Below are 21,293 nucleotides of genomic sequence, written 5' to 3' on the forward strand. Positions count from 1 at the left end.
GTTTGCTAAAGCCAGTGGTTACTACATTGTAACATTTAAAATATTGTAATTACTTCCTGTTATAAGTATGGAGATACTGCCATATTTTAGATACCACAGTGTGATAACTCTTGGTAAATGCTGACATTATAAAGGTGACCACTCAAGAAATGTGTATTAGTGAGTTTCTGATGTGTAGAATATTTTTTGTAGTATCATGACACAACTTTTTGTTCATATTCTAAACACTGTGAGGCCATGGAAAGTGGTAAGTGGTCAGGTCATTACAGATACTTCTGTTTTCATTATAGTTCATTATAGCTCAGCTTTTCAGAAGACATCACATTAATGGAACAGCACAAAAGGATGGACCTATCTGTCATTCATCTAATGACGTCAGAAAGGGACGCAAAATTGGTCAGATCTTGACCATCAGAATTATTGCAGGAGAACAAAGTGGGGAGAGCTGTTTCACCCCCTCTCTCTGACTCAGTTGAAGCCCCTCCAGAGGATTCACTGTAAAGTCTGGGCTCTGTGTATAATGAGGGCATCCATGCTTGGGTGAAACCCTTCTCTCGGGTGATCTGACTGTGCGAAACTGCATAAGTTGGAATTAACTTCTGTGTGAATTTAACAATGGGCTTGCCAGGGGATAGTGCTGGCCAAAGACCTTATTTGCATGTTTACTGTAGAAGAATGGAAGAAACTGGAAAGGTGTACAAAGAATAATACCAGACTATGAATGGACTATGTAACCAACATGGTAAACACTGGATTGATATGATCCTCAATATCTGTGAACACTATGGCAGTATTAATAAACATTAGCATAAAACTGAGAATAATTCATGGATTTGTGTGCTACATGTTCATGTCCTGGTTAAAAATCAACATAATTAATAGTGCAACTGGAAAGAACAGGCTGGACACAAGATAATCAAACCTCTTTATATGGGCATGAGGAATTTGTCTCTGAAGCAGTCCCAGATAAGGCGCTCAGTTACTATGGTGATAGGGGCCTTTTAAATACCTAGATAGATGAATGTGTCCTCTTGGTCATACAGCAATCCTGAGGACATTCCAGTTTTTTTCTTTGCGGCTTGTTTTTATTTATAGGAAGAAGAAGAATAAAGATGGCTGTAAATTATGTGACTTAATATTTATTGTATGAATATATATCTAAATATGTATCTATAGTAAAGTGACCTTGTGCATGGACCTATACCGTTCTTATATGCATTTACTCACTAATTAATCTTGTGGAATGTATCAAAAAGACTGAACCACTCCCCTCTGTTGGAGCAGCAGATAAATACTGTAATTCACTACATCTGATCCAGGCTTTAATGTGCAATAGGGATGACTTGGGAGACACAAAAAATATTTCTATCAGCATCATAAGTAGTACAATAACCCTTAATCTTGGAAACTGGGATTCAAGTTCTTTTAAGGTCACATATTAAATAAATCTTAGTTTAATATTTGTCCCTAATTGACATTTTCCACAGTAAAGGTATTGCTAGTGATGTGGCACATGCTGGTCCATCTACTAGCTCTCCAACAGACATGCTGTATAACCACAATATTTCAAAGCAGAGCTGAAGTTATACACCATATGATTAATTAGCAAATAGTACAATGAGAGAGATCTAGCACTATTAATAAAAAGCCTGATGGAGAACAAAGAACCTGCCAGTTACACCATGAGACATGATATTGCCAGGAAATTAAAAGTAGCACATAGTGGCATTCATAGAGTGTGCCTGCTTAAACACAAGATCCAGAGTACACCACCATCATGAATGCGTGCATGTATATATGCGCTTCATGAAAAGCCTACAATTGGAATAGTAAGGATAACATGGATCAGAGTTGAGATGCATTTATACACAGATGTGTGGAAGTCTGCATAACACCTTCCCACACTATTCTTGTCTTTAGCTAGCATGGTTAATCCTTGGAAATGCTTGTGAGCAATACATGGATGTAAAATGGGGGAAAAGAAGTTGCTGTTAAATCTAGCACTTGAATTTACTGCATATGACTGGTGGCCACATTGGCAGAAACTGAAAATTCCCTAAATACTGTAGGCATTCACCCAGTACAGTGTAATAGCTCTGAAAAGCAGTCTACTGAATTAATGGTTTGCTAACTAAATGGCTCTGAATCGGTCTTAACATGTTAGATGATCCATTGTGTTAGGCATCTCAGCTTTACTAACTCCCTAATCACTTTTTAAATCTGAGCCAGTGAATCTTTTGCATTTTCAAAAAGTCATTATGTATTATATACAGAACCATTACAGATTATTTGGTAAACAAGTCGAAACAGCATAAAGGTTGAAAAGGGAAAAGGCTGTAAATCAAGTTGTCAACACAGGATGGTTCTTTTTAGGGTATATTGAATAAAGAGTCTTTAAATTAAAAACAACAACAAAAACCCTGTCAACCTATTTGTAATTAATATTAGGAGTCGGACAAAAAGAAAACAGACATTTAGAGCTAATGCCTTTTCACTTGTACATACCTCTAATATAACTCCTGTAATTTTTTGTTTAGTATGGGAGTGATGCTGAAAACCTTTACTCACAGAAGTAGCCCTGTTTAAGATAGAATACTGCCCTTAGAGTTCCCTAATGTAGGGTTTGATTCTGCGCCCATTCAAGTCTATGGGAAAAACTCCCATTGACTTTAATGGCACAGGATCAAGCCCTTAAATGGGCTGGTGCCTGGGCATTTTCAGTGAGGGGGCTTTATATAAGAGATTGATATTGTTAAGTTTGGAACTTGGGGGGAGGGAGAGTTCAGTGGTTTGAGCATTGGCTTGCTAAACCTAGGGTTGTGAGTTCAATCCTTGAGGAGGCCATTTAGGGAACTGGGGTAAAAATCTGTCCAGGGATTGGTCCTGCTTTGAGCAGAGGGTTGAACTAGATGACCTCCTGAGGTCCCTTCCGATTCTATGAATTACCTTTTCCTGCCCTGCCCTCCATGTGTTGGTCTGATAGAGCTTGAGTCTCCAGAGCATGCAGCAAAGCTGATCAGTTTTCCCCAGCTCTTCAGAAGGGAGATGGTTGGAGGGGGGGTATGTGGTTTTACGGGGATGCTTGCTGATAGTCTTGATTATGCGTAATCCTGGTGGATTAATTTGGGTAATAAAGAGTCTTTAATTTCTTATTGATTCATTTTGTAAGATTGTTAACATTTTGTTTGTTTTGTGTCTGGAACGTAGTGGTAGGCAGCACACTTAAACATTTGAATAATTGCATGAATAAAGATTACTCATACAAATAAGGATATGCAGGACCAGGTGTAAGAATACTGTGGCGTTGTTGAAACAGTCTTCTGTGGAATGTGGTATGCAAATTTAAATGCTTAACAGAGCAATCAGCTATACATGATTGAACCGCAGACTTCAAACAATACAATTATTTGGGTGGAAATCTGATTCTTCTCTGCACTAGTTCATAAGAAACCTAAACCATACAGATTTTATAATTTAAATTTGAGGAGGCATTTGAAAAGTGTGAGTTAATTTTATGGATGAACTCAAATCTGTGCTTATCCTTGGACTCGAAGTACTTTTTGGAAGTTTGGTAGCAGTTTGGTTCTATCTCTTCCCTTTGTAAATCGATTAGAAGATTCAGTAAGAAAAAAACCCCAATGGCATTCAGCAAGGCTCTGTGCTCATTGGGCTTGTCTACACTGGCAATTTGCAGCGCTGTAACTTTCTCACTCAGGGATGTGAAAAAACACTCCCCTGAGCACAGCAAGTTTCAGTGCTGTAAAGCGCCAGTGTAAACAGTGCACCAGTGCTGGGAGCAAGCCGCGCTCCCAGCGCTGGTAGCTATGGCCCTCGTGGAGGTGGGTTTTTTTAGAGCGCTGGGAGAACTCTCTCCCAGCTCTCTGCTGCGACCACACAAGCCACGTTAAAGCACTGCCGCGGCAATAAAAAATATTACATCCCATAGACTGGGAGAGGGATAGATTATTGAATTCCTCCCCCTACAAACAGAAGTCTCCATCGTGTTTTGAATAGGCTATTGGCTAGTTAATATGTGTCAGGTCAATTTTTCTAGTTCTGTTTCCTTAACCTCCACTCCCCCTCTCCACCTTGTCTATGGAAAAGAGATAGTGAGTACTCACTGCACATTTAGGTAGTCCCAAGGAACACTGAATTTTAATTCAGAGGCAAGTGGGCCCCAGTGGGGTGCAGGGAGACACTGTGTCCTACCAGGTGAAATTTCCCTTCTTCTGGAATGGTGTAGTATGCTTCCTGGCCTTCTCCTGAACGAAAAGTTGGTTTGGGGTGGAAAGTATAGGGGGCCATCAGAAGTTTAGTCACAAGTGGAGGAAGGTAAATGATATCTTTGGAGAGGAAGGAGAAAAATGGGTAGGTGGCCTGGAGAGAATCAGATTGTATAGTGTCTACTTAAAATATTTAAAAATTAATGTAGGTATACTTTGAGTAAACCACATATGAATTTAGGAATTGAATGGTTTATTGGCATAGGAGGCTGTTTTATTTTAAATTAACATTCTAACATCAACTGTAATCCACTGAAATTTCTAGGCAGATGTCACTTCAAGATATAGTATCAATCTGCAAAGTTGGCATTTTTTTTATTGAGTACATTATAGCAAAGTATCAGGGGGTAGCCGTGTTAGTCTGTATCTACAAAAACAACAAGGAGTCTGGTGGCACCTTAAAGACTAACAGATTTATTTGGGCATAAGCTTTCGTGAGTAAAAACCTCACTTCTTCGGATGCATCCGAAGAAGTGAGGTTTTTACTCACGAAAGCTTATGCCCAAATAAATCTGTTAGTCTTTAAGGTGCCACCAGACTCCTTGTTGTTATTATAGCAAAGGACCTTTTGGTTTATCAGAAAATATGAATTATTCTTTTTTGTTCTGAAATCCTGGTTGAAGCCTGGCTTGTGGTTTTGGGGCCTGCTAGGAATTCCACTGAAGTCAATGTGAGTCTGTCTGTTGGCTTCAATGAAAATTGAATAAGGTTCTTTAAGATAAATGTATTTGTTAGTCTTGACTGATGGAATCACTGAGTATTTCAATGATCACAAAGCCACCATGAGCCATTAGGGGTGTCAATTAGTCTAGTGTTAGTATATCCATCTAGTAGTAGTCCAGAATATCTTAACACTTTTTTTTTATTGGATTTCCTCTTCCCTATGAACTCCTTATGGGTCCATTAGTGAAGCAAAGTTGGAAAGGTTCATTTTTTTTATTTTCTGAATTATTTGTGTTTCTTATGCTACAATGTCTTTGTGTTTCATGTGGTAGTTTTAGAACTTTTAAGAAAAACACAGGTAAAAATCTTCACTTCCAAACTAAGAGCCACATTCAGTAGTTAGCCTGCTGCAGCGAGGTGAATTTACCCAGTATGAGGGGCAACACAAAGCTTTATGAACAATTTGTGCTGGCCCCTGGCATAGGAGTGAAGTTCACCCACTCTGAGAACTTCTTAAGTTAGAAGTATCACTGTTTCTAAAACTCTAATCCTGTAAAGTCATCCAATTAATACTGTAAGTTAGAAATTGATAGAACTTGGAAGGTTGATTTATTTTCTGCCTATGGCATTCACATTTTTGTTTACATAAGAAAGCCATGCTGTACTTTTTCATTTACTTATGGAGTAAGTAAACATGGATCAATATATACAATCAATAAAGTAGAGTGTTTATTTAGGTGGCAAGTGTAGGAGTTTGAAAGTTAATAAAATGACGTATCTTTATGTACATGTGTGATTTCTTATTGGTGAGTGGCTTTTTTATGATGATTTATCTGTTACAGAATTACAGTTTGACAATTGGAACCACATCTAGAGCTTGGGAAGCGCACGTTGCCGTAGTAAGTTCTTATTAAAAAGTTATGGCTAGATATTAGCAACTGTATTGTTTCATAATGATTTATTTTATTGGGGAGGAGTGGGAGAATGAACAGCTGTGAGGCTGAAATGGATTTATAACAGCATCATACTCCTTGAAATAGAATCATCTGCCACAGAAAACCATCAAATGCCTTTGGAAATTTCTAGTTGGATCTGTTTCTTACTGACTGAGAAGAGATAATTTAACAAAAATGTAGAAGACAGGCAGGTTTATGTAACATCTTGTTTAATACACTGTAGGGGAATATTTCATTAGCAAAAGGCTAAGAAAAAAATATTGATGATACCATGTGATTGTTGGCCATAGGCCTGTAACAAATTCTGTTTTACAAAGTCATAGTGCACATTGGTTGCAAGTAAAACACTGGCTCTTCACCTCATGGCTTAAATTCTATTAGCAGTCCTAACTGAAATTAATCGATTGTAGTTTAATATCTAGTCAAACAATCTACTCTGTATCCACTAAGCATTACATATGACCCAGATTGATGGACTCTGACTGTGAGATATTTAGGGTACAGCTTAATTTACTTATGAATTGGAGGTGATCCTTCAAAGGAGTTTAAAGCTGCCCTTGATTATAACACACACATCCTCTTGCCAATTAGAGCTGCAAACCATCTAGGGCCCACTATGGTCACTGAGGGTGCTAAGGTTCTGATCCTGTTCCCACTTAATTGCGGAACTCCCATTGACTTTAACAGAGGCATAACCAGGCCCTAAAAGTATGAAGCACCGAATGTTGTACTGCAGCTATCTACAATGAACTTAGCCTAAATGCATACAACAGGAGAGGCCCATTTTCTGTACTATTGGTGCATTAACCTTTACAAATATTAATATTTACCCTGAGCAAGCAACTAAAAAGATAGCCCTCAGCTTTGCACAGTTAGTTTCAAAGACCTATACTGCACTGCTAAAGGTTTCTTTAAAAAATCTTTAACTAAGTTATTTCTTGGATGCTTGAACTTGCCACACAGTACTTGGGTCTTAATAGACTGCCGATTTAAGATTATGTAGCACACCCCTTTGGATAATTGTTCTCTTTTTTGGGAAGGAAGGAGAATTGCTGTGATCCTAGGAATCTCCCTGAAGAACTGCATTGTCTCTGTTTGTATGCTAAAATACTGTTCTTCTATAAGAACATTTGTTTTAATTGTATACTTTTAAAATAAGACATTTTGCTCAGTCAGGACTTGATCCTGAAAGGTGCTGAGCACTCCTGTGTGGTATTAAATGTCTTTGGTCATGTCTACTCTAGCAAGCTTACCGTGGCACAGAAGAACTCTCCCGTCGACATAATTAAACCACCGTAACAAGCAGTGGTAGCTATGTCGGGGGAAGAAGCTCTCCTGATGACATAGCGCCGTGCGCAATACTGTTTATGCCAGCAAAACTCATGTCGCTCAGGGGTGTGTTTTCACACCCCTGAGGGACATAAGTTTTGCCAACATAAGTGGTAGTGTAGAAATGGCTTTATGAAGTCAGTGGGAGTTGAAGGCACTGGAGCTGTACTGCTGATCCCTAGAATGGTTGATTAGAATTCAGGGGTTCTCACAACAAAATTTTTGGTGGCCTCAGAGTGCGGCCACCAACTCTCACTGGTGACTGCACTGACACTTTTGTTCTAAAATACTTAGTTAATTTTATGAAAAGCAAATAAATATGCACATATACACATCCAAATCGTTGTAATTTCTTTATGTAGGGTTTTTTTGTGGACTCAGTAATAAAAATTATGCTGTAAAAAGTGTCAAGTATCAGAGGGGTAGCCGTGTTAGTCTGGATCTGTAAAAAGCAACAGAGAGTCTTGTGGCACCTTTAAGACTAAAAGATGTATAGTCTTAAAGGTGCCACAAGACTCTCTGTAGCTGTAAAAAGTGATATTTGTATGTTTGTTACTATCACTTATCACAGCCTTCCAGCTAGCTACTAATTGTGCTGTGAAAAGTGATATTAACGAACATACAAGTATCACTTATCACAGCCTCCCAGCTAGCTAATAAACCAACAATGATCAGGTTAGTGGACAGGGTCAGAGGATATCACTGAAGACTAGCTGATGTAATGACAGGGGAGGTCGAAGTGAAACCTAAGAAGTTACACAGTGCAACCTGCAGCCATTGTCAGCTTTAATACTGTTTTAAAACAGAAGACATTTCTCACAGAAAAATGAATTTGCAAAACTTTTTATTTATTATTTTCCTTGTTAATTCTATTTAAGCTTACAGTATTGTTATTTTAGGGTTCCGTCACATCTGTTGAGCCTTTCAAAGGGTTTTCAGTAACCTGACTTCTTTTCTTTCTCTTTGGATTGGTGGAATTAGAGATTCTGCAGCACTGATGTGATATAGCTCTATGCCATCAGCTACCCTGCTCAGTTGGCACTGCTTTGTTAGTGCTAACCAGGCTACCCAGAGGAGACTATAATTTTATAGTCTTAGACCTTGCAAAATCAAGAAAAAAATGGTAATTTCTTTTTCTAAGAGGGAAGTGTAAAACATGAGTAATGAATGACTGCTCCTAAACTACCGCACTTGAATATAGATTGATTTTTAACAGCAAATTCTCAGCATTAATTTTTCTTTTTAAGCTAAAAAGATGTGAGTAGTAAAATAGAGTATCCACTCCTTATAAAAAACCAGACAAACCAAGCATACACTTGGCTTGGTTGCGGGGTGTATGGATCTCATCAAGAGGCTGGTCAGAAAGGGGCTTACCTTCTCCCTCTGATGAGGGGAAGGACCACATTGACCTTCTCTGAATGTAGGGTCTTGCAAGATAGTGGAGCTCAGGCAGCTGCAAGAAATTAATTCCCCCCAGCAGGCTATAAGTAAGTTGTGAGGATCAATTGTGGGCGAGGCAAAAGGATCCCACCCCACTTGCTACTTAAGAAATTTGGACCATTGAGGTAGAGCCCCCTGACTTTTTTGGGCAATCCTGCAGGCCAGTTAGCCTTGACTGTTCGCTTCCCATCTATTACCGATCCTAAGCTCGAATCATTGTAGGAGGCTCTTCGTATACTAGTTATTTTTGAAGGTAGGCTGAGTGACAGCTATTTGCTTGTTACGTGTATGAGTAAAGATAAAGAAGGCTCTGGAATGCTGAATGTTATTTTTGCCAGGGTGGCAGGGTGGTCAAATGGATAAGGCAATGGAGTCAGGAGAGCTGGGTTCTATTTTCAGGAAAATGTATTCTCTACTCAAAAGAGTAAATGTTGTAAATCTGGGGAGGATGCACTGTATTTTTCATACATAACAGAAGTTGAATTTCTGCTTTAAGTGCAAAAAAAGGAATTCAATCTTAACTATGGAGTTGCAAACAGCACCCCCATAACTACTGGCTCTGCCATGACAATACTGTGTGCCCTAATCAGATCACTGCAATCTTTGCATGCTGACTTTTCCATCTGTAAAATAGGAATGAAAATCTTGCTTGGAGATTGATAGACACAAATGTTATGTAAGAGCTAGGCGTTGATTACTAGTTATTTTTGTTTTCCTGCTGGGTTTTGACCACTGCTGTGTACTAAGCAGGTGTTTTAATTAAATTGGCTGCAGTGAAGCCTGGGTTTGTTTTCTCAGTGATTACAGTTAATTTTAGAAGCCATCAACAAGTATGAATGGTTCATATTATTCCTTCCATTGTGCAACTCTGCATATATCGACACTGATACACTATCTGTTGAAATGTTGTACAATTATCTTGTTTGACAAGGTAGGTCCTTTTGCAGTTCTTGGTAGTCTTCTCTAGTCTTGGCTATCTTAAATATCTATATTTTATTTTGTGCGTGAGGTAATGTCTGTTACTGGACCAACTTCTGTTGGTGAAAGAGACAATCTTTCAAGCTTACACAGAGCTCTTCTTCACAGCTACAGCAACATAGCATATGTTTTATCCTGTGAGCAAATTTTGATACATGACTGTTCACTCCCTTTTCCAGATCATTAATAAATATGTAAAACAATAGTAGTCCTAGCAGGGATTCTTGAAGCACCCCACTATTCCTTCTAGGACAAAACCCGAACATTTATTCCCAGTCTTTGTTTTCTTCCTCTTCATTAGTTTCTAAGCCATGAGAGAGATTTACTTGTCATCCCATGATTACTTAGTTTCCTTAATAACCTCTTGTGGGGGACTTTATTAAAGATCTTTTGAAAGTCTAAATAAATAATATCAACTGTCTCTCCTTTATCCAAGATACAGTAGGCCCACCAAATCAAGATTATACTATTTACTGCCAGCCTCTTGGGATGAAAATTACATTTGCAATTATGAAGAATAGAATTTACTAATTTATTAATTGAATATATCTACTGTACATTATGCAGAGACAAATTAAGCAGGCTTCTATAGCACACTCAGAAAACATCTGAACAAAGAGAAAACATCTGTTGTTCAAAGGCTAAACAGCTAGATTCCCTTTAAGGCAGATTTATATTCATCTACTTTATGCTGACTCTGAAAGGGCAATCAAAGAAAGGCTAGGCACTTACTGTTGAATCAGAAGGATTTCATACAAGAATTCCTTGTTTTGGGCAAACTTCTCAAATTATTGCTGGCAGAAGCTCTCTTAAGCTTTGTCATCAACTGCTGAGTGAAGGATAGTGCCTGCATGTAAGGCTCCCGCCCCTTCCCACCTTCTGCAGTTACAGGGTAGTTCTAATTTTCCCACAACTGGCATCATTGTTAAGTGAAATGGGAGGGAGCTGAACTGAGTAGCTCCTAAAGGGAAGGGAGCATCCTTGCTGGGAGGGGAGGGTGTTTTCTCAGCACCCTTTCCTATCCATCCAAGGAGGAGAACCTGAAGGAACATCTACACTGGGATAAAAGCCCTGCAGCATAACCATGAGTGGCCCAGGTCAGCTGACTCGGGCTCTCAGGGCTGAAAATTGCCATGTAGATGTTTGGGCTCTGGCTGGACCCCGAACTCTGGGACCCTCCATCCTTGCAGGGTCCCATAGCTCAGGCTCCAGACTGAGTCTGAAAGTCTACACAGCAATTTTTCAGCCCTGGAGCCCAAGTCAGCTGACCCGGGCCAGCCATGGGTTTTTAATCCCCGTATAGACATACCTGGAGAGGACTGAAAAGGGGATACTGTTGATGAAATGTGGGAGAGGGAAAAGTATAATACTTAACATTTTAGCATTTCCAATAAGAATATGGTGTGGGAGAAAATGGACTTTCCCCAAAAAAGAAATTAAAATGAGGTTCTACTCTGGTAAGTGGCTTTAGTGAGCATAATAAAGGTTTTTAGTTTGTTTTTTAATTACACTATAATTAAAAGTGTAGCTAAGACAAAGCAGCTAAGAGTGAGATGGATTCCTCTGGTACCATCAGTGGAATTATTCACTAAATTATAATTACTGACATCTGAGCAAACCTACAAAAGGGAATGGGATTGCACTGGTGTCTCTGAGAGCATAAACTGAAGACAGTGGAGTTGCCCTTGTAGGACTGATGGCATAAATAGGCCTCCAGACCCTTTGTTGTTCTTAATAAGAACATAAGAATGGCCATACTGGGTCAGACCAAAGGTCCATCCAGCCCAGTATCCTGTCTGCCGACAGTGGCCAATGCTGGGTGCCCCAGAGGGAGTGAACCTAACAGGTAATGATGAAGTGATCTCTCTCCTGCCATCCATCTCCAACCTCTGACAAACAAAGGCTAGGGACACCATTCCTTACCCATCCTGGCTAATAGTCATTAATGGACTTAACCTCCATGAATTTATCTATCTATCTATCTGAGTTCTCTTTTAAACCCTGTTATAGTCCTAGCCTTCACAACCTCCTCAGGCAAGGACTTCCACAGGTTGACTGTGCGCTGTGTGAAGAAGAACTTCCTTTTATTTGTTTTAAACCTGCTGCCCATTAATGTCATTTGGTGGCCCCTAGTTCTTATATTATGGGAACAAGTAAATAACTTTTCCTTATTCACTTTCTCCACACCACTAATGATTTTCTATATCTCTATCATATCCTCCCTAGTCTCCTCTTTTCCAAGCTGAAAAGTCCTAGCCTCTTTAATCTCTCCTCATATGGGACCCGTTCCAAATCCTTAATCATTTTAGTTGCCCTTCTCTGAACCTTTTCTAATGCCAGTATATTTTTTTTGAGATGAGGACGCACAAGAAGGAAAAAAACTCATTTTGATGTTTGGATTATAGTTTGGATTTGCAGGGCTGGCAGTTAAGGAAAAAAAATGCATTTTTAGTTGTGAAATGGGCACATCTGACCTAGAGCCATTGAGAGGCAATAAACATGGAACCCAGGATGTCATTTTTCAGAGAGTCAGTTTTTGGAATAAAACTCCACATTAAAGTCTTGGGGCTAGCAAATACAATCCCAAGGTTAAACTTGATGTATTTTGAAAAGGTCACAACATAAAGTACATATTTTTTTAAATGGTGCGTGTCTGAGGGAGGTCATAATGAAAATACTAATTGACCATTAGTGGCTCTATTATGGTGATTTTACACATTCTAGAAACAATAGCATAACAGATTTAAAATAGATTCTCTAAGAATTGGAATGATTCCTTTAAAATTTGGTGGAGCAGCAACTAGCATTGAAGAAATTCTGTTTGCAGAAATTGGTTAGCTTTTCTATTTTAGATTATTGCATCTTAGCAGAGTATGTAAATTATTATAACTTGTACACTACTTTGAATTCAAGGAAAGTAAACATATAGGGATAATAGCCAATGGTTGCTATTGAGGGCAGTAGGGAAAAAGGTTCATAGCAGTAAAATTTGTCTTCTGTGATACTATTTTAGATTGTGTTATGTATAGAACTCTTGTGACTAGCAGAGAACTCTGTTCTTTGCACTGGAAACAAAATGAATTTGGTGGTTACCACTGCAGGCAAAGGTCAGTCTGTGTAAATAAATAGTTATAAAGTTTGGAAGCCTAAAGTCAGCTTTGATTTAAGAATAAAAGGAGAAATGTACCAGTTCCTCTGGCTAAGAAGTGACTAGGGTGCTTAGGTGAAATGTTACACTTGAAATTTACAAAGCTAAATTTTCCTCCACTGTATGAAATTTTCCCTTAGTAACAAATGCTGTGCTGTTGTATTGTAAGCTACAGCAGAGTTACTCTGAACCTAATTAATGAGAAACTAACAATTTCCCCACATGTTGGGCCTACTCCTGCACTCCATACTGAACCAAAACTCCCATTGAAGTCCAATGTTAATTGTTTCTGAATAAGGGTCAGGCCCCAGAACTGTCAGTACAGTTAGAGCAGGGATCGGCAACCTTTGGCACACGGCCCATCTGGGAAATCCACTGGTAGGCCAGGATGGTTTGTTTACCTGCAGCGTCCACAGGTTCGGCTGATTGCAGCTCCCACTGGCCGCGGTTTGCCGTTCCAGGCCAATGGGGGCTGTGGGAAGCTGCGGCCAGCACATCCCTTGGCCTGTGCCGCTTCCCGCAGCCCCCATTGGCCTGGAATGGCAAACCACGGCCAGTGGGAGCTGCAATCGGCTGAACCTGCGGACGCTGCAGGTAAACAAACCGTCCTGGCCCACCAGTGGATTTCCCAGACAGGCCGTGTGCCAAAGGTTGCCGATCCCTGAGTTAGAGCAATGATATAGTGCGGTTATTTTTAGATACTGTTTTCCTTTGTAAACATCAAACTTAGCAGGGGGCATTGAAAATAGCCATCGCTGATGATGCATAACATCGGTTGTTCCAGAGACAATTGGTGTTGATTGCACTGAGTTATGAGCTTTTGAAAATCATGTATTGATCATACACAGTGGATTGTTTGTTTTTGCTTGTTTGTTCTGCTAACCTTGTGAAGTATGTGCCCAAAGAAGGATTCACTGCACGTGTATATATGGCTAATCTAGCTGTGTAGTTAAAAGTCTGCTCCAACCTATTGCTGTGAATTAGTAGGGACATGTAGGACTGAGGGAAGGGCTCCTGGAGGCAGCTGCAGAGCTGCTAAGGTGCATAGATTTATAGGCTCTAAGGCCAGAAGAGAAAGCTGTGATCATCTAGACTGACCTCCTAGATAACGGGCCATAGGACTTCCCCGGAAATAATAGCTGTTTGAACTAGAGCATATCTTTTAGAAAAACATCCAATCTTAATCTAATTTAATTAAACCAATCTGGATTAATCAAAATTACCAGTGATGGAGAATCTACCACCGCATTGTTAAATTGTTCTAATGATTGATTGCCCTCACTGTAAAATATTTACACCTCATTTTCAATCTGAATTTATATAGCTTCACCTTCCAGCCATTGGATTTTGTTATACCTTTGTGTGCTTTGAAGAAAGAGCCCACTGTCAATTATTTATTCTCTATGGAAGGGCTTAAAGACTGTGATCAAGTCACCCCTTAAATAAGAAGTATATGCTGCTGCATTGACTAAGAATTGAACCCCATCACTTGTTTAAAATGCCAGGCGCTGCCAAGGATCTAACGCCTGCATTAGCACTCCCTTTGGCAGCGCTATATGGGTGTTAGCAGCAATGGGAAGTTGGTAGAAAAAAGCATAGTGTAGGGAAAGCCTAAGGATGTGGCTACACTGCAAAATTTCTATCTGTTCTCCAGCAGAGATAAGCTACTTCTGTGCTAAAAACAGTGTAAGTGCTAGTGCCAGCTGACCCAGAAGTTGTCAGCGCTGGCGTGATGTACCACTCAGAAGGCGCTGATGACCACCTACTTGTGATATGATGCAAGATTTTCTTTTGTAGTTGATCATAATTTGTAATGGAAAAAAACCAAACCAAAATGAAAAAATCATTCAAACACCAATCCTGCGTGAGCATTTAAAGAATCAGAGAGTTAATTTGTTGGTGGTCGGTCGTCATGATAGTTCGGATTTTTTTAAAATATATTGATTATAGTAACTTTTGTGTTGGTTTTCCAAAAGATGATCATCATACGCTCCTGCTATCATTTTGAACTGTGGGAAGAGTATTAATTGAAGCCATAAAATGTGACCATGATTGTGACTTTGGCAGACCAGGTACTAGCTAATGCCAAGGCCCTTAGGCCTCACTAAACACTGACAAATGCATAGCTGGAAACCAGTCTGGCTCACCTGTATGTTAGCATTGTTAAAATAGATTTTTAAAATGTTAAGTTAATAAGAATGTGTTTAGTGTTCATGAAACACTTGTAGGATGCTGCATGTATTGATCTCATTTGTAGCATCTGTAGCCCATGGTATAAAGTGATATTGAATATTTGCATTGTAAACCTCTGTAACTGGGTAACTCAGCAAACAGGAAAGAAGCATTAATTACTGTAAAGTGCTGGTCCTATACACAAGAAGACTCATTGAATCCAAACGAGCCATTGTGAAATATCAAAGGACAAATACTTTGTTGATGCTCCTTCCCCCCACACCCCAAAGAGGAGACAGGTGCTGATACTTGCTCCATCAGTTTGAACTCTGGGGGGGGGGGGGAGGGGGAGAGAGGGGAGGGAATAAAAATGCCTGACCAGAAGGAACTGTATTACTATGCTGCTTGGAATTTGGAGAGGACAATATTTCTAAGAATAAGCAAGGGATTAGCTGAGCTTTCATATTACAGCAGCTTCTATTGTCTTTTGAAACCTGAGACAGAAACTCATTTGTGTGTGTATGTTTACCTGTTTTAACCAAATAACTCTCATTTCTTTTTCTTAGTTAATAAATCTTGTGAGTTTATTATAGGATTGGCAGAAAGTATTGTCTTTGTGAGAGATCTCAGATACAATTGACTTGGGGGTAAATGATTGGTCCTTTGGGACTGGGAGTAACCTGAATATTGTGACTTTTGGTGTCAGGGACGATTGGTCATAAAGGCAGTCTTGCCTGGGTGGCAAGATAGACCAGAGTGCGCCAGGGGACTGCCTGGTACTCCACGTTAAGGTTATTATAATGCTTGAGGAGTTCACATTTGATTCTTGGTTGGTGAAATCTAAGGAGAGAACTCACAACCAGTTTGTGGTTTGTGCCCTGTTTCTTAAGAGTCTGCACTCATGGTCGTGAGCCAAGCTAAACAACTTGACAATGATTTTATCACTCCAATCCCAATGCTGTTTTATTGGCTGTCCTCTGCTGTATCAGGTTTAACTTCCCTGCACTAGTATTTGAATGTCACTCTAGAGTTTCTTGTATTAGCAGGATATCTGAATACAGAATTATTCAAGTCAGGGTTTGTATGTCAATATTGATAATTTCTTCACTTCACAATTTTACCACCATGCTATTGGAGCCTGAGTCTGTACCCACTGAAATCAGTGACAAAGCTTTCACTGTGTATTACCTGATCTTGGCCCTACTTTGAATGCAGTTAGTTGTCATCCTCTATTTTTGTAAGTGAAAAGTCAGTATGTATATATGGAACGTGTATTTTTCCATTTCACGTATTGGTTCATATTGTGATCATGAGCTGTTTATGTCACATGCACTCTGTATTCCCTTATTTTATTTTAAAATAGCATCCATGAGTCTTTTAGGTCAGTAATGGAAATACAGCACAGAAAAGTGAGTCTGTAGGAAGGGTTTGTAGGAGGAGAACAAGTTTTTATGTCTTGCAGAGAGAGAGAGAGAGAGAGAGAGGCTTTTCCAGGTGTAGGGAGTGATGTGAGAAAAGGTGGAGTCACTAATGTGATGTGACTTGGGGAGCTTTGAGCTTTCATGAAACTGAAAACAATTATGAGCTGAATCAGCTGGAAGAAAGAATTTAATCCAGAAAATGCCCCCCCCAAACCGCAGGCCTATACTCAAGTAGGTCATATGGGTTAAAAAACCGACTTGGTTTAGAGGTCAAGTGAAGGCAGCTTTAAAAAATATAAACAAACATATATCTATATCTATCTATATATAAATAAATGAAGAAGGGAAAGTTGATGATAATTAATATAAATCAGAAGCTAGGAACTTGTACAATATTGATAAGGGAAGAAAAAGGGACACAAGGAAAAATCAAGGGCCAGCAGTTAAGGACAATAAGGAAGAGTTTAAGTATATTGGGAACAAAAAAGAATCCTAAGAATGGTATTGATCCATTACTAGATAGAAATGATAGAATTATCAATAATAATGCAGAAAAGGCAGCAGTGTGTGTGTGTGTGGGGGGGGGGAAACCCAGTTGATGTAGTCTAATCATATGGTGATAACACTTTTTCCATTTCACTAGTATCTCTGGATGATGTTAAACGGCAGCTACTAAAGTTAGACATCTTAAAATGAGCAAGTCCAAATAACTTGCATACAAGAGTTATAAAAGAGCTGGCTGAGGAGCTCACTGGACTGCTAATGTTGATTTTTAATAAATCTTGGAGCACTAGCAAGTTCCAGAAGACTGGAAAAAAGCTAATGTTGTGCCAATATTTAAAAAAGGTAAATGGGATGACCTGTATAATTATAGGCGGGTCAGTCTGACCTATCCCGGGCAAGATAATGGAGCGGCTGATATAGGACTCGATTAATAAAGAATGAAAGGAGGGCAATGTAATTAATGCAAATCAACATGGGTTTATGGAAAATAGATCCTATCAAACCAACTGGATATCCTTTTTTTTTTTTTGAGGAGATTGCAAGGTTGGTTGATAAAGGTAATAGCGTTTATGTAATCTACTTAGACTTCTGTGAGTAGTTTGACTTGGTACTGCATAACATTTTGATTAAAAATCTAGAAAAATATAAAATTAACATGGTACAAATTAAATGGATTAAAAACTGGCTAACTGATAGATTGCAAAATGTAATTGTAAACAGGGAATCATCATCAAATGGATGTGTTTTCAGTGGGTCCCACAGGGATTGCTTCTTAGCCCTATGCTATTTAACATTTATCAGTGACCTGGAAGAAAACAAAATCATTGATGAAATTGGGAGAGTAGTAAACAATGAAGAGGACTGGTCACTGATTCAGAGCGATCTGGATTGCTTGGTAAACTGGGTAAAAGCAAACAATATGTATTTTAATACGGCTAAATGTAAATGTGTACATCTAGGAACAAAGAATTTAGGTCATACCGACAAGATCAGGGACTCCATCCTGGATGGCAGTGACTCTGAAAAAGATTTGGGGGTTGTGGTGGATAATCAGTTAAACGTGAGCTCCCAGTGTGACACTGTGGTCACAAGAGCTAATGTGATCCTAAGATGCTGTGATGGGCTGGGCTCACTGGCGGTGTCACCTAGTGGTTGGGTCACTGGGCACTCGCCCTATCTCTGCTGTCTCTCACTGACAGTTACTACCCCTGTAATAGTCTGCCTCTTGGTGGGCATTGACTTGGCCTCTGGTTGGGTCACTGATTTAGTCCTGCCCCTCCCTGGACAGATTCCCAAGGAATATATAGGGTCCCAAGCCCTTGTGATTGGAAAGGCCTTCAGTCCATCTACTGGCCCTTGTGTGTGGCCCGTCCCATCCGCAAAGTGTTCAGAGTCTCTACCCACTCCTTACTTCTGAGAGAAGGGCAGATGGAAGTGAGGGTTTTTTATTCTTTCTATAACAAAGGTGGGGGTAGGAAAGCCCAGGTCCCCCTACTCCACCAGACTCCAGCTCAGGGCCTTGTGAGAGGCAACAATGCTAAACACCCTGGAGTGCCTTGAAGTTGCCTCCCTAGGCCACTTCCTGCCACTCACCTTCCCCACAAATTTCAGAGTAGCAGCCGTGTTAGTCTGTATCCGCAAAAAGAACAGGAGTACTTGTGGCACCTTAGAGACTAACAAATGTATTAGAGCATAAGCTTTCGTGGACTACAGCCCACTTCTTCGGATGCATATAGAGTGAAACATATATTGAGGAGATATATATACACACATACAGAGAGCATGAACAGGTGGGAGTTGTCTTACCAACTCTGAGAGGCCAATTAAGTAAGAGAAAAAAAACTTTTGAAGTGATAATCAAGCTAGCCCAGTACAGACAGTTTGATAAGAAGTGTGAGAATACTTACAAGGGGAGATAGATTCAATGTTTGTAATGGCTCAGCCATTCCCAGTCCTTATTCAATCCTGAGTTGATTGTATCTAGTTTGCATATCAATTCCAGCTCAGCAGTCTCTCGTTGGAGTCTGTTTTTGAAGTTTTTCTGTTGTAAAATAGCCACCCGCAGGTCTGTCATAGAATGACCAGACAGGTTAAAGTGTTCTCCCACTGGTTTTTGAGTATTATGATTCCAGATGTCAAAATCCCACAAAGTGTCAAAATCTAATACAAGCAAAGGTGGAGGGAGAATGGGGGTGGGGGAGGGGGGTCTGAACCCAAACAATAAGCAATTGGATCAACTGGTTGCAATATTATTGTGTATAAATATATGTCAAATAAGGTCTTCTATGAAAGCTTGTAATGTCCTGAACTTGATGGTCATTCGGAGTTATGTATACCAGTTATGGTTATGAATGTATGGGTATTATATGTGTGGAAAATTGTAATTCGTAACTATAGAGTAAGTGCAGCAGCATCTCACAACAGTGTGGTGAGGCAAGCTCCCAGGCCAGGTGTTTACAGGAAATTAGCTCCAAGCACGTAGTGTTGTCCAGCCAGGGAGAGACAATGGTGGACCATTCAAGTTAATGGGAAAACATTGAAACAACTTGAAAGTGAAAAGAAAACTCCACTCTGGGAAACCTTCCTGCTCTGTATAACCATGAATTGCCATAGCCTGAGAAAAAGGGAAAGAACCCCTGCAAATCCTGTTAAAAGGAAGGGGATTTGAAGTGGAGCCTTCCCAGAAACTGGGGGCAGGGTGTTGTCTGTGAAGTTCCGGATCCCCTCTAGGACCAATGGCATGCTCGGAAACTGTTCAGAGGCAATAGGTAGCTTGTATTAGAAAAGAGAATTTAGCTAATATAGAACTAAAGCCTGAGATTGCATCTTTGTTTTATTTTCTGTGTAACTTGTCTGTTTGCTTTTTCTTACTATTGCATCTTTGAATCCATGATTTTTGAAGTAAGTAAAATTTGGTTATTTTTATCTCAAGCAGGTCTTGGTTGTGCAAACTGTGTAGAATGTGTGTGCCAAAGTGAACTGATAATTGGGAGCAGATTTCACACTTTTGTGGGTGATGAACCAGAGAGAAAAAGTTCAGATGTCTGGTAGTTAAGAACTTGGGGAGATGGATTTTGGGGGGGCTCAGGACCAGAAGGGATTGTTGAGGTCGAACTGCAAGAAGTAACTAGGAGGGTGGAAGCCATGGTGGGACCTTATGCTTGTAGGCTGGCTACTGGTGTCAGAGAACTGAATCACAGCAGCATACATTAAGACACTGAAAGTTATGAAGGCAGGTGGTGAAAGAACCCCTTATTGGTCTGAATGATTCCCTAAGAATTGCAGGGGTGTATGTGTTATTTATCATTAAATGTTTGTACTTCTTGGTTACATCTTCCAACATGACACATTACTTATATTGCCAGCAATAATATCATTATATCGAAGAAAAATTGGCAAAAACACTCATGTCAGGAAAGGGCTTAGCCTACATGTTAGTTTATCTATACTTATTCAGTATCCATAATTACCATTTATTCAAAATATAGCTAATAGCTTTTAATCTTATCATTGTCACTCCTTCATTTTTAAGATTATAAATTGGTATATGTCTATTGTCTTCCCCCTTAATCTATTAGGAGGCAGGGAGAAGAGGTTTGGAGAGCACACTATGATTCTTTAATGTCAACATTGCTTATCTTCTGCAAACACAAGTTTGTCAGGGGATTTTTACTTTACTCAAAGTCCAGAAACCTTATATTTGTATATTGCCAAATCTTGTCATTTTTTTTTCTGCTACCAATTTTGAGGTGCTTTGCTTTTTGGGCCTTGGTATTTAGTGGTTTTTAATGGTAGCCCAACAGTATGGATCTGTAATACTTAATTTAAAACAATAAAATTCATACTACTGTCCTGTATTCATGACATTTCTGAATAAAACAAAAGAACTGGGAAACAGAAGATTCACTTCAGGAAGCCACTGTTTTATAAAAATTAAAAAAGAAATTAAGAGAAAAAATTGCTAAAACTGATATAAAAGGATGGCTATTATGGCTTTATAGTTTATGAAATGTACATCTACAATACAGAGGGAAATGTTTGGCCTCTGGTTGCTGAGAGGTGGCAGGAGCATGTAGATCCTCAAGTAGCATCATAGTTGAAACGAAATTATTTGATTAAAAAGCAGAAGGAAATTGGTAAGCTAATTGATACATTCATATTCAAGTTTTAAGTGTTGGTGAGTGGGATGCAGAAGGGCTCTAACCGCATGCTGCAGAATCTGAAGATGGCATCTCCATGGAAACACATGGATGCACATGCCATGTACTATTTAACTAGAAACTAACATCTCCCAAGTTTCAGTTTAGATCTGAAAGCCAGACTGAGGAGTTGTCTGATTATCTGGGGTAAGGGAAATATCTTCAGATGGAACATCCTGAGTTGCCTAATAATGATTGGA

General features: G+C 39.4%; 1 protein-coding gene across 22 annotated transcripts in view; it reads left to right on the plus strand.

The window, feature by feature from the left end:
* The window catches only part of RYR2 (ryanodine receptor 2), a 722,683-nt gene that overhangs the window by 18,180 nt on the left and 683,210 nt on the right, over positions 1-21,293 (plus strand). For 20 of the 22 annotated variants that reach the window (XR_010599784.1, XM_065589065.1, XM_065589068.1 and 17 more), the window contains exon 2: positions 5,789-5,845. The exons of the other annotated variants lie outside the window; for them this stretch is intronic. Coding sequence is in view for 19 of the 20 variants with exons in the window: in XM_065589065.1 (XP_065445137.1) it covers positions 5,789-5,845 (57 nt within the window). In the remaining variant the exon portion in view is untranslated. The remainder of the gene's footprint in view (positions 1-5,788; positions 5,846-21,293) is intronic. 22 annotated transcript variants of the gene reach the window in all.

This window comes from Chrysemys picta, chromosome 3 (assembly GCF_011386835.1).
Source record: "Chrysemys picta bellii isolate R12L10 chromosome 3, ASM1138683v2, whole genome shotgun sequence".
NCBI classification, from domain to species: Eukaryota; Metazoa; Chordata; order Testudines; family Emydidae; genus Chrysemys; species Chrysemys picta.